At 40.9% G+C, this 17,206-nt stretch overlaps 1 protein-coding gene across 4 annotated transcripts in view; it reads left to right on the top strand.

Annotated features, from left to right (window-relative positions):
* Positions 1 to 17,206, top strand: part of ARHGAP26 (Rho GTPase activating protein 26) — a 427,067-nt gene that overhangs the window by 390,384 nt on the left and 19,477 nt on the right. For 2 of the 4 annotated variants that reach the window (XM_040453965.1, XM_040453956.1), the window contains exon 21: positions 16,381 to 16,491. The exons of 1 other annotated variant lie outside the window; for it this stretch is intronic. In XM_040453965.1, the coding sequence (XP_040309899.1) occupies positions 16,381 to 16,491 (111 nt within the window). Of the gene's footprint in view, positions 1 to 16,380; positions 16,657 to 17,206 lie in introns of all 4 variants that reach the window. One more of the 4 variants, XM_040453947.1, reaches the window with a different exon arrangement.

The raw sequence follows: 17,206 nt of genomic DNA, 5'->3' as shown, positions 1-17,206 counted from the left end.
AAATAAATAAACTTCAAAAATATACAGAGATTTTTATTTCACAGTTCAGGCATTTACTTGATGGCGTGAGGGCTTTTCACTTTGGAAAATACTTGTTATTTCTTTTCGTTTTATTACACGCAAAATTATGATTTGAAGTGTCTTCCTTTGGTATTCTTGAGGAGAGTCTCCTTTCCATAGTTTTCTGGGAGAATGACAGAAAGTTTAAGTGTACTCAATGTGTAGTTTCCGCAAGAACTGATGCATATTTGGTGTGGGCATTGTGGAAGGCTTGCCTTCATGTTTCAGGCAGGTATGTTTGAAAACATAGATTGGTGATTTCCAAAGGGAACTGGATGGGGTTGTAATACTAATACCACAAATAACTTTGTAAGTGGATTCATATAACTATATGCACAAAAAGTGGTTACATCTTCAGAAGTCTTCTATCTCAGATAGTGAACATCGGAAGGACCTGAACGAAGAAGATGTGATAACCCGGAGTGTCTCATCTCGTGCTTGGTCCTGTAGCACCATCAAGACATGGCATCTCTCCCAAAGGAAAGGACGTCTCTAGGCTGTTGTTTTGTTTGGAGCTTATATAATTCCTTTCTTCCAAAAAGGAACAAGCAGCACACTTTTTTTAGGGCACATAGAGACTTCGTTGAAAAGGGGAACATTTGTTTCCCCAAACAGAATGACTTTTTCGCTGTACCAGGAAACAATTTCTTGCAGGAAAAGTATGTTTTGCTGTTACCAGCCACTACTGGGAACTGCTACAGCCCCAGCCAACATTGATTACCGATCTTCTCTCGAGAGTTCTGTCTTTTAAAATAGGACCCTTTCCATTAAGTTCACATAGAATTCTGGGAAAAAGCCTTCCTATCAGGCAGAGAGATTGTGAGGGCATTTAGGAAGAAATGGGGCTTGGGTTTTGTTCGAATCCCAGACGGTTAAAATAAAAAGAAGTACTAGTGTTGAAGAGAACGAGCCCTCAACTCTCTGTTGGCGGAGGCCTCCCCTCAGATGTTGAGAGAAGTGGCCTGTCCACACAGAATCCCAATCCGCACCCCCACACACACCACCATTTCCCTGGGAGCTCGCCTGTATACTCTGTTCACTTTTATTAGCTTCATAGCTCTTCATACCAGCTGAAATGTCTTATTTGCTTGTTTACTGTCTCTTACACACACAGGAACACTGTTTCCTAGAAACTATTTTGCTCACTAAAACCATCAACACACAATCAGAAAAAATATTTGGGGCGTGCATACCTCCAATATGTATTCATTATTTTTATTTACTTATTGATAAACTACATACTGACCTTCCTAATTTTATATTACGTACATCAGAAAATATATATAAAATGCAAATCTTGCAAGGAACGGATAAGAAAAAAAATGCATCTAGAAGCTTTGGTACCTTTTCCCCACCCATCTTGTGCTGTCCCACCCTGCCTTGCAGTGCACAGTATTTCACTGTAAGCTGCTTGAGAGTAGCAGACTCACTCCATGTGCTTCCCACTTCCTTCCCAGGGCTTGCAACAGCATCAGCCATGTAGTACGTGCACAGTAGATATTTGCTCAGTAAATATTTACTTCTGAGTAATAAGCAAAGCCAAGGCACAGCTCACTCTGCTAGGCTCCATATAGATGAGGTTGTATTGCATCTTTGCAGGATGAGAGAAGCAAAGCCCTAGTTTTTAGGGTCAGAATGCCTTCCTAATACAATATGTGCTGAATAAGGGATTTACTGTAATGATTCAAATCCTTCACCAAAGAGGTAATTACAACTTCCTTGATAAGAGCAGAGCTCAAGCAGGCAGACAGGTGGTTTCTGGTTTCTCTTCTAACAGATGGCACAAGTGGACCAGCTTCTGAGGCTTTTTGAGGAAACTTGCTCATAAACAGCCTTAAATATATATTATTTTTCATGTCTTCCAACACATGCTTTCTAAACAGAGCAAAAAGGCTTTGTAGATTGAGGACAGGAGCACATATTATGAGCAAGGCTGCAAGAAGCAGGGCACTTCCAGTTTATGTGAGCAGCAGGTGCAGTGTGTCTGGCACGCAGCAGGGAGGTTCTGTGCCCCATGGAGGCTGGATGCACTGAGAACCTTCACCATAGCGAGCCTTTCCTTCTAGGTGCCCTCAAAGCATTTTTACCTGGCACAATAAACTATACATTCAGTTCTCCTATGATTTGGAAACTCATATATTTTTTTAAAGTTTTTTTGAATGTTTATTTTTTTAATTTTTTTTTTAACGTTTATTTATTTTTGAGACAGAGAAAGACAGAGCATGAATGGGGGAGGGGCAGAGAGAGAGAGGGAGACACAGAACCGGAAGCAGGCTCCAGGCTCTGAGCCATCAGCCCAGAGCCTGATGCGGGGCTCGAACTCAGGGACCGCGAGATTGTGACCTGAGCTGAAGTTGGACGCTTAACCGACTGAGCCACCCAGGCGCCCCGTGAATGTTTATTTTTGAGAGAGAAAGAGAGAGCACGAGCAGGGAAGGGGCAGAGAGAGAGGGAGACACAGAATCCGAAGCAGGCTCCAGGCTCTAAACTGTCAGCACAGAGCCCAATGTGGGGCTCAAAGTCACGAACCATGAGATCATGGCCTGAGCTGAAGTTGGGCTTTTAACTGACTGAGCCACCCAGGTGCCCCTGGAAACTCATATTTTTAAAGGAAAAAATCTCATGTGGTTTGATTTTAAGATTTTTTGTTTTGTTTTTGTAAAGAGGGCATATGGTGTAGCCTAAGAGGTCCAGTTTTAAATCCCAGCTTCTCATATACTAACCAGTTGGCTTTAAGCAGCAAAAATACTTAAACTTTATGATCTTCTGTTTTCTCACCTGAAAAATGGGAATAATAATAGCTATCCCTGCAGTTGTTTGGGAAAATTAAGATGATACATCTGAAAAGATTGGCGGAATGACTGATACGTAGTAAGTATTCAGTGCCAATTAGAACTCATCATTTTTCCCCACCTTCATTTTCACCTTCCCTTTGAAAGCTGTTGATCCACTATAAACTGGTGAAGAAAGAGAAATAAATCAGACACAAAAGGTAACACATTGTGTGATGCCACTTTTGTGACATGTCCAGAAAAGGCAAATCTCTAGAGATAGAAAATAGATCAGTGGTTGCCTATGGCTGGTAATGTGAGCATGGTTTCAGTGCAAGTGGCAGGAGGGACCTTTTGGGGCTGACAGAAACATTTTAAAACTAGATTATGGGTGATAACTACTCAACTCTATCAATGTTGTATGCTTAAAATGGGTGAACATTATTGTATGTAAAGTATACTTCAATAAAGTTATTTTTTTTATATCCTCTTCTCCTAAGAATACTAAACACAATGAGTAAATGTTGACATGTTGGTGGTGATGATAGTTTTGACAAGTGATGTCAAAAGTAAGAGGCAAAAATATTAAGTAATCAAATCAAAAAAAGTAATCAAAAAAATATAAGCAATCAAAACCTTGCCTGGAATGGACATACAAGTTTTTTGTTAATTAATTTCACTCTTCAGAATAACTAAATAAATAGGTCTTGCGAAAATATATGCTACAGTTTTACAAGAGGAAATGCAAATATAGCCAAGAACAAAAATTTCCAAACTTTGAGACTTGTGGCACTGAAAATACCTGAAAGTTTTAAATGGTGCCTGGTTGAACTTTTTTCTTCATTTTAGCAGTGTTGAGTTTTTATCATCTCTTTCTTTTTTTCTTAAAGAGTGTTTATTTATTTTCAGAGAGATAGAGAAAGCAAGGAAGGGGCAGAGGGGATAGGGGGAGAGAATCACAAGCAGGCTCTGTGCTATCAGCACCGAACCATATGTGGGGCTCAAACCCACAAACCATGAGACTATGACCTGAGCTGAAACTAAGAGTCAGACACTTAACCAACTAAGCCTCCCAGGCACCCCTGAGGTTTTATCAGGTTTGATACAGAAATGCAGGAGTCCATCAACATAGATCAGTGTGCCTGTGTCCCTCCCCACCAGAAACAGAATGTGTGAAACGCCCCTTCTGTCGTACTTGTCAGGCGCAGCCATCCTAGGCAAGCAAACAAGGGGCTATGTGCAGAGCTGTGCTGACAACACGAGATTGAGAACCACTTACATGATATCGGATAATTCTGACTTAGAAATACCTGGCTTCCCTGACTACCAGGGTCTTATGTTTGACTTCTGGTAGATCCATATTTCCTTTCTTTTCACTAAGTACTTCGATTCTATGGAGTATTTATTTATTTATTTATTTAACGCAGCCTTTATATATTGTCAATTCCAAAGAAACTTAGGGAGCATTCATAGTGTGCCATAACTACCGTGCAAGGTAGGGTCAAGACCAGAAGGGAAATATTACTTCTTGAGGATTCAGAGGAGAAATACAGAACTTAGTATGATGCCAGAGAAGCCTCATGTAGGAATTCACATGGAAAATGGGCTTTGAATGGTGGGTAGGCATTGATTAGGGGCAAAGGAAGAGACATTCCAGGAGGGAAAAACAGCATCAGCAAAGATCATGGTGATAGAAAGCTGAAAGCACAAGTTTATGGCACACATAAACCAGTTTGGCTACAACACCACTTGGAAAACTAAGACCCATGGGTGGGCCTCATCCATTCAGCTGCCTGTTGATTTTGTTTTTGTTTTGTTTTTGGTTTTTGGTTCATGAGATAAGAATGGTTTTTACATTTAAAAAAAAATTTTTTTATGTTTATTTATTTTTGACAGAGAGAGACAGAGCATGGGCAGGGGAGGGGTAGAGAGAGAGAGGGAGACACAGAATCTGAAGCAGGCTCCAGGCTCTGAGCTGTCAGCACAGAGCTCAACGTGAGGCTCAAACTCACAGACTGCGAGATCATGACCTGAGCCGAAGTCGGATGCTCAACCGACTGAGCCACCCAGGCGCCCCAAGAATGGTTTTTATGTTTTTAAGCTGTTATATTTTACATGGTTACATAAGTAACTACCTAATTCCTTCAATTTTGCCTCTTGATCCAGAGTCTGCAATATTTACTATGTGACCCTTTAAGAAAAATCTTACTCATCTGGAAAGCTCTGGGAGCAAGTAAGGTAGATTAGGAAGAGCATCAGGGCTTTATTGTGAAAGACCTTCAAATGACAGAAACCCAACTAGCTTAATGAAAAAGTGGAAGTTAAAAACTTACAATTTTAGGAAATCTCAGGGTGGATCTAACCTCGAGCACAATTGGACCCAGGAACCCAAATTATTATTTTGCTTGGCTCTTCTTCCTTCCTTTTTTTTCTTAAACTTCATTTGCCGACAGATGTTTGCCATGTAATGGGGAAAAAGATCTCTGGTCACACTAAGCCAATACATTCAGCTTTTGCTTCCAGAAAAAAACAGCATTTGTATGTCAGACCCCAAGGAAAAACTGTGATCAGTTATACGGCCACCCTTGACCCAGCCGCTGTGGCCATATGAAGGGCGGCACTGTTTCCAGCCAGCCCCAGTCACATGCCTGCCCCTGTGATGAAATCAGTGGGACACTGGCTCCACCTGGATCACTTGGGGTGGCACAGACGAAGGGGAGTGGGAAAACTAGTGGCCAGGAGTAGACTGTAACTACATCTTTCACTCTACCAGAGTGAATAATTTACTCTATTGCAGTAGGTAGTTGGAAGTTTTTGAGAAGGAAATTGCTCCTCATTCCAAATTCAACACATATTTATTGACCCGTGTGCTCAGGACGTTTGTGTACTTACAACCTGCCGTGGGACCGACCGGAATGGTAAAAGGTAAAGAATCCAGGCTAGAGATTCTTATCATAGTCTAGGTGAGATGGCTTTGGTCTCCATCCTCAGAGGAAAGGGAAAATATTGAAGTGTTTTGAGCAGGTAAATAACAGGATCAGATTTGCATTTTGAAATGATCACCAAGAATGGTCCTTTTAAGTTAAATACCTATGTTGAAAATCTTGTTTACATTGTAAATTTGCCAAAGATTGTCCAAAGTAATTTGGATCTGCCTCATATTTTTTAATAAATACACACACACATACACCCATATATATACATGTACATTTTAACTTTGTGAGATCAGAATTAATGGTGTTTTGCTGTGTCTCTTTTCATTGACATCTCAGTGGGTGTTTCGTTTTGGAATGTAAGAACTAGAGCAGAATATAAAAATCATTTTCCTTCAGTTTGTTTTTATTCACAGATGTTAAAACCCTTTTTTTCCACTGGAAAGGGTGACTTTGCTGGAAAATCATTTAAAGTTTTTTCCAGTCGAGTCAATAAGCTCCTCAGCACCAGATGAACAAGGGGCAGAAACCACTGTGCAGCCTTAGTGAGATTGTATTCCTTCACTGTTCAGCGTGAGCCAGGCTTTGTAGAAACGGAACATGGTCCAGGCAAGAATGCAGGTTTCATGCATGGTCGCACTGAAGGTGCAAGGCTGTGCATGGAAGATAGAAATGGAGTAGAGAAGATGTTTGAGCGGATTGAAATCAAATCAGAAACAGCTTTGCAAGTGTTTAGAGTATTGAATCAACACTAGAATTAGAGGGAAGTCAGCTATTTGCTTGGGAGGAGAAAAGGAGAGTCAGACGTTTGCCCTTTCCACCGAAGTTGGTGTCTGCTTCTCTCTCTGCCTCGTATTCCTCTTGTGTATCTGGACCAAGGTTTGGAGACTTGCAGGAGTTTAACTTAATCGTCCTGAATATTATCCTTAGCCGAAGTGTTTTTTCTACTGCTGAGAGTTAGGAACATGGTAAGATAAGTTGGCTTTCTTATTCAAGGAATCTCCTTTCCCTAGGGTTACTTTTAAGCTGAAGTATCCTGGGCCACCACTGCTAATTTTGGACCCTCCCTTGTTTTCACCGGTGGATATTTAGATTCTTAGTAAATCCTTTTCTCTTCTCTTCCTCCCCCTAGTCCAAACAGGAAATATTCCTTAAAAGTAGACCATATAGAAAAGCATGCGACATGGCCAGTGACTTTCAGCCAGTGTTGTTAACATGTTTTCCAGCTTACTCAGAATGTGACACTGGACAATGTCCTATTCCACTTCCCCATGCCCGGGGTGAAGGAAGACACCACTGATTTACTGTAATAACTTTACCAAAATAAAAATGTCCCTGGAGGAGTCAACGTCATTTCTCAATGAGGAGAGCAGGATGGAAAAATTAGTTCTTGCCTATGGAGGGTGCTTAGTAAATATGCACTGAGTGTATTTGACTGAAAAAGAAGAGAAACAGCCCAATAGTTGGGAGCTGCCAACTGCATTATGCAACCCAAACCACAGATTGGTGCAAGAAGGGTGGAACTGTCATTTTACCTCTATGAAACATCCCTCCTCCAGAGATTAAATGTAGCCATTTGTATGATTAGGGAGATTATTTTTACTAGTGACCTTTGGTTTTTGGTTATAAATGTTACCTATTAATTATAGGAAACGTGGGAGGTATTTTGAAAGCCCCCAAAATAAAAATTACCTTTATCCTCATCACCCAGAGAATGTTGATATACTTACTGTCTGTGAGTATGTTTAAAGATTGGTTTGCACGTGTTTTTTATTATAAAAAAGTGCATGAAATGTGATTGTACAGCTTAACAAATTATCATTTAGCAAACACACACATAACCACCACCGAGGTTAAGAAGTACAATTCTATGGGTGCCTGGGTGGCTCAGTCGTGTAAGCATCCAACTTTGGCTCAGGTCGTGATCTTGTGTCATGAGCTTGAACCCCACATGGGCTCTGTGCTGACAGCTCAATCTGGAGCCTGCTTCAGATTCTGTGTCTCCCTCTCTTTCTGCCCCTCTCCCACTCGTGCTCTGTCTCTCAAAAATGAATAAACGTTAAAAAAATAAAAAAAAAAAAAAGAAGTACAATCCTGCCAAGACCCCAGAGTTGTCTGCATCTCTTGCTTTCTCTTTCCCTCTCCCCACAGCAAAAGGAACCACTAATTGGATGTTTACAGTAATCATATCCATGTTTTTATTTATATTTTTATCTCTTAAATGCAGAGTCTTGCTATGTCCAGTAGCTGTGTTCAAATAAAGTCAATACAAACACTGAGTTAGCAAATACTGAACCACTGGGGATACTGCTAGTTGGGGAAGTACAGGGTTAGGTTCCTCTGAGTCTGTAGTTACCATATTTTTGTAAACTAATTAGTACACCTTATTACTATTATTGTTGATTGATTACCATTGAATTCATGACCAACAGCACTGTAAATCATGCCTAAACAAAGCTTATTAAATACATGTTTTCTCCGTAAGGCACATCTTCTTGCCCTTAGAAACTCTGGAGGACTGAAACAAGAAGGCCAGACCATCCCTTTCTTCCACCTCAGATGGCGTTGTGCACATTAGATGCTTCAGAGTGACCCAAGTCTTTGGTTGCTTTGCATGTGGCCACAAGCGACCATGAAAAAACCATGAATATTGATTCTGAGGTTACAAATACATTTTAACAAGTAAGTGAATTCACAAACACAGACTCTGCAAGTAATGGTCAAATGTATGCATCCATAAAATATAATATTTTGTTTTATTAAGCTGGCTTCCTTTGTTCAGTGGTTTTAAGAGTCCCTACTTTATTAAAATGAGTCATTATTTTCATTATAGTAGAGTTTACCATTGTATTAACATACTAAAATTATTTCTCCATTCTTCTTTTACTGAACTTCTGGGTTTCCTGATTTTGCTTTTATAAATAATTTGCTGTATACATTTGTATGTATCTCTTCTGAGACACATGTATGCACCATGCTTGAGAGTGTATGTCTGGGAATGGAACTGCTGAATCATAGGGAATGATATCTTCACCTTTGCCAGATGAAGTCAAACTGTCCAAAATTGGTGTAGCAATTGACATCCCTCCTCCAGCAAAGTAGTAGAGTTCTGACATTGCACATCTTGCAAACACTTGGCATTTTCAGCATTTTGATGTTAGCTGTTTAGTCATTCTGGTATTTGTGCAGAATTACTTCATTATGGTTTTAATCTACATTTCCTGTACTACAGCAAGGTTAAGCACTTGTTCTTTTGCATTTTCTCTTCTTAAGTCCCTGTTCAAGTTGCTTGCCCATCTCCTACTTGGTTGTCTTTTTCCTTCTGATCATTAGGAGTTCTTTGTATAGTCTGGTTATGAGTGCTCTGTTTATATATTGTAGGCTGTCTTTTTACTCTCTTTTAATGTTGTCTTTTGATAAGTAAAATTTATTAATTTTAATGTAGTCAGATATATATGTGTTTTCCTTAAGATTAGTGCTTTTTATGCCCTGTTGGATAACGTTCCAACCTCACGTTCCCAGTTATTCCTTTATTGTTTGCCTTGAGCATTCAGATCTATAATCTGCCTAGAAATCATTTATTTGTTAGGTATGATATGAAGGAGAAGTTAAGTGTTACTTTTTCCATATAGATACCCATTTAAACCAACATCATTTAATGATGAGTGCATTCCACTATTACAAAATAATACAGACTCATGATAAAAAAAATTAAAACACTGTAAATAAAATAAAAAAGTGAATGTCAAATCCATGCCTGTGTACCTAGTTTCCCATTCTCAATCCCCTGAGGTAAAGTTTCTTGCTTGCAGATTTCTTTTAAGAAGAGTGTTTGAACCTCCCTAGCATTAGAATGGTGGCCGTAAGTTATGCCTCAGGACAGTAGAAGATTGAACCTGGCAGTACTGTTGGTTTCCTTCCCTTTTTAAAAGAATACATTTGCTTTGGGAATGTCTTCATTATATAGAGAATGACAATTGTATGCACTCAATTTAAGATAGTCAGGAGGTTTGGATATTTCTTGACAACTATTTAAATCTTTTGAAACAGCACATGTTACCATATACTTACTGTACGTTCTTGGTAGTGCCCCTAAATGCTTCAACGTACCTTTACAAATAACTTCATAAGTTGTGACCTTTTTTCTAGTTGAAAGAGAGTAAATTATAAGAACCAATTTTTATGCCCCTGAAATGTGGTATCAAAAAAGCCTATAGGGCTGCACTCAGGTTTAACAGAAAAGAATGCTATGCTCATCCAGTATTGTGTACCATAGAGCACCGTGAAGACATTTGGTGCTTTTAACTGTCCTTGCTCATCCTGTCCCTTGAGATTTTTTTTTCTGTCCTTTGAGCAATTGAACTGGGACCTTTGTCCAGACATCTTTACTTCCAATCCAGAGTTTTCCCATCTGCCTCATATTTCTGTATTATTCTACATGAAACATTTCAAATTATTGACTTGGAGAACCTTCAGGATGACAGATGCCCTATCCTAAGATTATGAATTTTGTTTAAATCATGGAATTATTTGCCATTCCACCACACTCCATCTGAGTTGAAAATCTGCTTGAAATGTATACTTCAGAAATGTTTTTGAAAGCCAATAAACAGAACCCACTACACTGTAGGTAAGTTGAACTATTTTAAAAGCAAATTATTTAGGAACTATTTTAAAAGTAATTGCCTGTAATTTCTAAGGCCTTAAGGGAATTGCACCATTTTGTCTCATTTAAAATAAGAATCAGGACTCTGTCATTGCCGGAACAAAGATGTACATTAAAATGTATTAGCTGAGGGCAAGAATCTGTAAACACTAGGCATGCTGGTAAAAGTCAAAAGAATACAGAATGGTGCGACTCCGGGGCATGTGGCATTTTCCTCTTGTTAGGTTGTGAAGCACATACTGAAAAAATTCGGGAGGTTGGGACGTATGTAGGATTTCTGTGTTGTAAAAGCTTCAGCAGACGCAAAAGAATATGTAGTCAATTTTTTACAAATGAAAATCATTTTTGTGTCACTTGCTGTAATTCTCTATCCAGTTTCTCAGTATTCCTTTTGGCCCTCTCTTCTTGACTAACATTTGATTTCCCTTCTTTTTTTTTTTTTCTTTTTTTTTTTTCTTTTTTTTCTTTTTTTTTCTTTTTTTTTTCTTTTTTTTTTCTTTTCTTTTCTTTTTTTTTTTTTTATGGTGCCTTAAATCAAGACATAAGGGAATATTTTCCAAGGAAGAAGAACTCAATGATTTAGGATTAGATTAAATAGGATTTTACAGGTTTCCATGGAATTTTCTCTTCTCATTATAGGAGGAAGAGGGGGAGAGGGGAAGACAAGGAGTCCCCCTTGGATTTAATAGAACCTTCCTATTCTAGACCTAACTGGGAAGGGAGGGGTGATGGCATATGAAAGTCAGCCCTGGGCCAGTGATCTCACGGACCTCACCCAGGCCCGAGATCCTTGACTGGGAACCAGGGCTGTAGATCACAATCCAGTGCCTGGCAGAGAGGAGCAAATGCCATTGTTTTGACTTCTTCATAGTACACCTGGCAGAAGACTGTCTGGATACTCTTGTGTACGTCTAGTCCTGTCTTAGAGAGTTCTGGGACAGGCTGACCGTCCACCACTCCCAGTGTTTCTACGATGAGCCACACCATGTGACCAGGGCTCTAACTCCTCAGGTTTCACTTCTCTATCTGCCTGTGTCCTTCACTATACTGCCTTCTTGGCAGAATGCCCTTTGGAAAGTTAAACATTGCTTCGAGATGGAACAAGAGGAGGGAATTGTATTCATTTTTAAGGTCCCTGGAAATACTAGGAAAGAAGAGAGCCCAAGGTAACCTTTTCCAAATGGGGGGGAAAAAGGCTATCTAATTTTTTTTAATGATGATGCTCCATGTTGGTGGGGCAATGGTGAGAGGGAAGGGGCATCCCCCCCATGCACTATTGGTGGGAATGCAGTTCAGCAGAACTCTTCTCCAAAGCTATTTGCTAGTTTGTATCAGGACCCTTAAAAAAAGACTTCTAGCCTTTGACCCACTAATTTAACTTCCAAGAATTTATGCTAAGGAAACAAATACAGTCAATGATCCTCAACAAGGATGTAAGTTGCACTACCATTTATAATAGCTACAGGGGGATAATGATCTGAATATACACAATAAGGAAAGGTTGCATAAATCAGGGTATACCATACAAGAGAATAATCTGTAGCCATTTTAAGAATATGATAGCAAAGGCTATTTAATGACATTCGAAAATGTTTTATTAAGTGAAAAAACAACAACAGGCTACTATGTGTGTAGTAGTATTCCCCCACCCCACCCCCGCCAAAATAAGGAGATATGCCAAGATAGTAACAGTGACTGTTAGTGGTACAAATTACGATTTTATTGCTTTTTCTTGCTCTTTGGTGTTGGCCAATTTTCTACAAGGCCATCTGTGATTTTTGAGTATCAGAATTTTAAAAAGATCATTTTCTTCTGAATGGTCAGCTTACTGCTCTTCTTGTACTGGTTCGGGTTTTAATAGCCATAGAGTAGAGACCCGACTGGGTCTGCCACATCCATAATGACATTGGGAGCAGCCTTGTCCATAGTCACTAGGCAAGCATGCCCTGGCTGGTACACCAGACGTTCCATCATTCAAGTGAGTCACCACTGGAGGGTGTCAAGCTGATGATAATGCCACACAGTGGACTTGAACTACCTGCCACAACCAACATGCTGCCAGGCCTTTGAGCCTTATCTTCCTAATCTGTTCTTTCTTCACTGTCCAGTGAGTGTCAACAGGACTTACTGGGACTCTGTCACTCCTTTTGAGGACACCGTGGACCAGCTAACTAAAGCCGATGCAAGCCTTCCAGTTGAATCCAAATGACCAGCAAATGTTCCTTCCAAGCTAAAGTTTCAGCTCTTGTCATTGCTACAGTTGGGCCTTAATGGAGGGAAGCCCAGGAGTGAAAAATGTGCAGATACTCCCGGCTTGACTGTGAGGGTAATAGAGAGGACTTAGGGACTCACCTGCTAAGATTGTAGTTGTAAAATTATTTTCTCCTATCCTAATGTCAGTAATTTGTTATTTTTGGCCTCAGTGGGAAAAGTGAGAATTTGATAGAAGTTTCAGAGCCAATAGCAAAACTGACCATTTGTTGTTTGTGTGTTTTGTTTAGGTTTTTTAGGGGTGAGATTTTTTGCCTGCTGTTGTCATTTTTCAGTAAATGTAGCCAGACACTTGTGCAGTGAAAGGGGTATGTACGATTATGCAGAAAATCTTGGCCATTATCATTATCTCTGGGCATCGTATTTCCCATGTATATGTTCTCTGAGATGTCTCACAACTAAAATACCATGTGCTGTCTGCTTCTTGGAGGAATACTTATATATTATTGATATTCTTTTGCTATAGGCATCCATCATTATATAAATTTTTTTAATGTTTATTTTTGAGAGAGAGAGAGAGAGAGAGAGGGAGGGAGGGAGGGAGGGAGGGGCGGAGAGAGAGGGAGACACAGAATCCGAAACAGGTTCCAGGCTCTGAGGGGTCAGCCCAGAGACTGATGTGGGGCTCGAACTCACAAACCGCAAGATCATGACCTGAGTCAAAGTTGGATGCTTAGCTGACTGAGCCACTCAGGCGCCCCGGCATCCATCATTCTATATATATACATAAATAAATGTTCTATAGCGTTGTTGAGATCATGAGTTTTATTGACATGATTCTGAAACACAAATAAGCAAACAACATAATTCCATCAGTAGTTTAAAAAATCAGAGTACTATGGAGTGTGCATTCTATTGTTATGCTAAAATACAGTAGTCATAAATTTTAAATTGTGGTCATTTTAGAGCAAATAAATAAATGTTGTTGCTGTGAGTAAAACAGAAGCAAACAAATGAAATTCTGTTAGCTGTAAAAATGGTATCTGTACTATAGTAATTGACAGGGGGATTGAAGAGTAAGTTCTTGTAATGGTTTCAAACACCCTGCATTCCAGCCACACCCCCAGATAATTTCAGCCATGTGCTACTGGCCAAGAACCACTTGGATATGCAAGGATGTGAAAAAACATTCAGAACCCACATTGTGTTCATAGAGTATGTCCCTAACGATGCCTTTAGCCAAAGGCATAATTCTTGTACAAATGAGATAGGAAGCTGGAGGTGTTTCCTCCATATAAAAGCCACTGAAAACAGAAAACGAAAACAAACAAAAAAGTCTTAAGAACTTTTTAATTGTCCTGTGCTGACCACTAACCAGAGAACAGATGAGTGCAGGCCTCTGTGCCTGGGCTGCTTGCTCTCTTGAACCTGGAAATTGTTCCTGGTCAGAGCTCGGGTTCCTGGGTTTGGTTGCAGTTTAGAAGTCATGGCCAGGCCTTGCCTACTAGGTCATTACCGAGGGAGGAGTGTTGTGGGGAGAGGCCTGAGAAGGCAAGGCCTTGCTTACTTACCAGCTGTAATTATAGAAGAAAGTAAGGACTAGACAGTCAAAAGGAGGCCACACTTTTTCCCAGGACTCAAGACAGAGTGAAGTGGGAACAGGTATTAAACTGACAAGATAGTAACTTACCCCTCAGCTGACAAATCTTACTGTGTTATAGTAGAGTTGTTTTTAAGCCTATCCCATCTTGTCAAATACATCGTGAACTCTTGAAGTTAAGGACCTTGGCAGGTGCTAAGTTGTATTCCATTTGTTGTATTAGATTGTGCTGTGTGCTCAATAACTTGTTTTTGCCGGGTTAATTGAGAAAAAGAGAAACAAGCCATACTCTTCAAATTTAATCTCTTGCATTATATGAATTCCATCTGCTATGTGAATCTACCAAAGAGAAGACTGGAGGCAGAATTGGGGAATTTACAATGTGTTGAGTCGTATTGAATCTGTTGCTCCATTTCCATTTTCCTTTGCAAATGTGGCAGGCCTCTAAAGGAAACTCATAAATCAGTGGTTAAGAAGGCTTCTAGTGCTATGGCTGGGTCTATAAAGAAGCTTGGCATAGCATAAAGGAACATAGTAAGTCCTGCTACCCCAGAGGCTGTACACTGTGGTGGCCAGAACCCAGGGCTTAAAGCCAGGGGATTGGGGTCTGAACCTCAGCCCTGTCACTTACAGGCAAGCCTCAAATTGGCCCAAGTTTCCACATCTGTAAAATAGGAATTGTATTGTGCCTCTTGGCTTGTTGAGTAAGCTAAATGAGATTTATTAATGTACTCACTTAGTAATTATTTCTTGAATACTCACAGGCACTATTTTAGGCATTGGAGGTAGAACAGTAAATAAAATGGACAAAAATCCCTGCCCTTGGGGAATTTATATTCTAGAAATATAATGCATATCATGGCATCAAATAAATGTTTCAATCAAGGAGTCTGTGGATTTCTGGTGAGCTCATGTGATGAATTTTTACTGTGTATTTCCATGAGAATGTATGTTGCAACCCTAGGCACTTAGGACCATTATTGGGCCACATGCCTAAATTGAGAATGGCCCATTAAGTAGGACATTTATGCATTCTTGCTAAATCCCACTATGTTTAGAAAGTCTGTTCCAGTGGAATTGGATTGCTGTCATTTTCACCTCTCTGAAGTGCTTGGACTGAACATTCCAGCAGTTGGCTGAGGCTCATTACTGCAGGTGGTGTTGTGGCTGGGTGATCTCCACATTGTTTTCTCAGTCATTGGTCTTTGCGCTCTCTGTGACTTAATGCGATTTTACAGAGTTGCTAAAGCTGTGTGTTTGTTTGTTTGTTTGTGTAATTTGTGGAAATAAGTCAAAGGGCTAGCTAGCATGACCAGTTAAAATCCACAAGCTGTATTTTAGTAATTTTAATATTTCCTCTCCAAGCTTTTGATCAGCTGCCCATCAAAGAACAAAATGACAGATTGAAAGTTTCAGTTCCTTAGGTTTTCATTGCCTTCCTTCTGGGGCTTTTTCTTAGAGCATCAAAATTCCCAAAATCCATGAAAAGAGAGAGCACGCCTGGAAAGCAAACCCCAGGGGGACTGCAGAGCCGCCTAAAATCACATGTCCTCTCCTGAGAGGTGTGTGTCCAGACCCGTCTTCCATGTGCTATCGTTTTTCTGATGCAGTGGATTTCCAAGTCTCCGGTGGCACACAGCCCATTTAGTTAAAAAATGTAAACAGGAAATTGTTTCCTGGCTGAATGGCCCGTGTGGCCCAGAAAAATGGTCATTTTTGCTGAGACACACACAACTTTAAAACCACTCACATAGCAGTGGAGGCTGAAGGCCTCTGAGAAGCTTGCCCCACCCCAGACAGGCTGGTGCTAGGGTCTGAGTGGGAGCTCATGTACGTGGGCCCAGGGCGTCTTCCACCAGGGGGCAAGGGCACAGTGGACACCACTGAAGATGCTCCTGTGACCTAGAAAGAATTTCTGCAGGTCAGAGAGACACAGTAATGCTCCAAGGAATGGCAGAAGAGCCGCTGCTTGGAAGATGCAGAGGTCTGGAGACCTGTGACTTGGCGCTGATGACACAGCCTGGGCTTCGGTGCCCCTCTTCTGCTGCAGCTTCCCATCATTTGGCCTCCCATGAACCTCGTGCTCCCATTGTGGTTTCCCTATGTGCTGACAAGTTTTCTGGTTGTTCTGTCTTGCAGCCCCCCGAATCCAAGCCCAACTTCACCCCTCTCGCCATCTTGGCCCATGTTCTCGGCGCCATCCAGCCCTATGCCCACCTCATCCACGTCCAGCGACTCATCCCCCATCAGGTCTGTTGCAGGGTTTGTTTGGTTTTCTGTTGCTGCCGTTGTTCTCTCATTGGCTTGGTCCTCTCTTCATGCAGTGTTCAGCCTCCTCGTCAACTTTGTTCCCCGCCATCCAAACCTGCACTTGCTTTTTGACAGGCCAGAAGAAGCGGTTCGTGAAGACTCCAGGTAAAATCACGGATGATGACCAATCCATTCCTGTTTATCCAAAGCCGGTCAGGGACAGTGGTGGGGGGGACTAGCCTCTACCCTCCTCTGATTCCAGCCTAAGAGACTGAAGCTGGGAGGGACCATGTGCATGAACCAGCATGGCATTTTCCACGCCTTTCTGAACCCTTCCTCCAGTTTCTGAATTAATCCGTGATGCCTGGAGTTTGGGGAAAGAGTGCCTCCTCAACGGACTCCTGTTTGGATGGTTCTCAGAATCATGGGCTCTCTGTGCTTTGGTATAAGATAATATCAGAGGGAACAGTGCTGAGACACTTACTGGCCTTTTCTTCCCTTATGTTTATCGGGTAGCATAAGGCAACTTTTATTTGTGGGGTTGGACCATTGGCCATGAGCAGTGACACCTAGCTGCTGAGACCAGAGAAGTGGGAGAGAGACACAGGTAACACAGAGTAAAGGATGGACATGGGAAGTGATTGCTCTTTAAATCATCGAGGGCTGCCTCTTGCCCTCTGCATGCTCCCAGCCTGCTCGGATCTCCATGCCTCAT

The sequence above is a fragment of the Herpailurus yagouaroundi genome, unplaced genomic scaffold (genome assembly GCF_014898765.1).
Source record: "Herpailurus yagouaroundi ecotype Mexico unplaced genomic scaffold, PumYag 29, whole genome shotgun sequence".
NCBI lineage: Eukaryota > Metazoa > Chordata > Mammalia > Carnivora > Felidae > Herpailurus > Herpailurus yagouaroundi.
The sequence above is the reverse complement of the archived record's forward strand: the minus strand, read 5'-3'. Positions and strand labels throughout refer to the sequence as shown.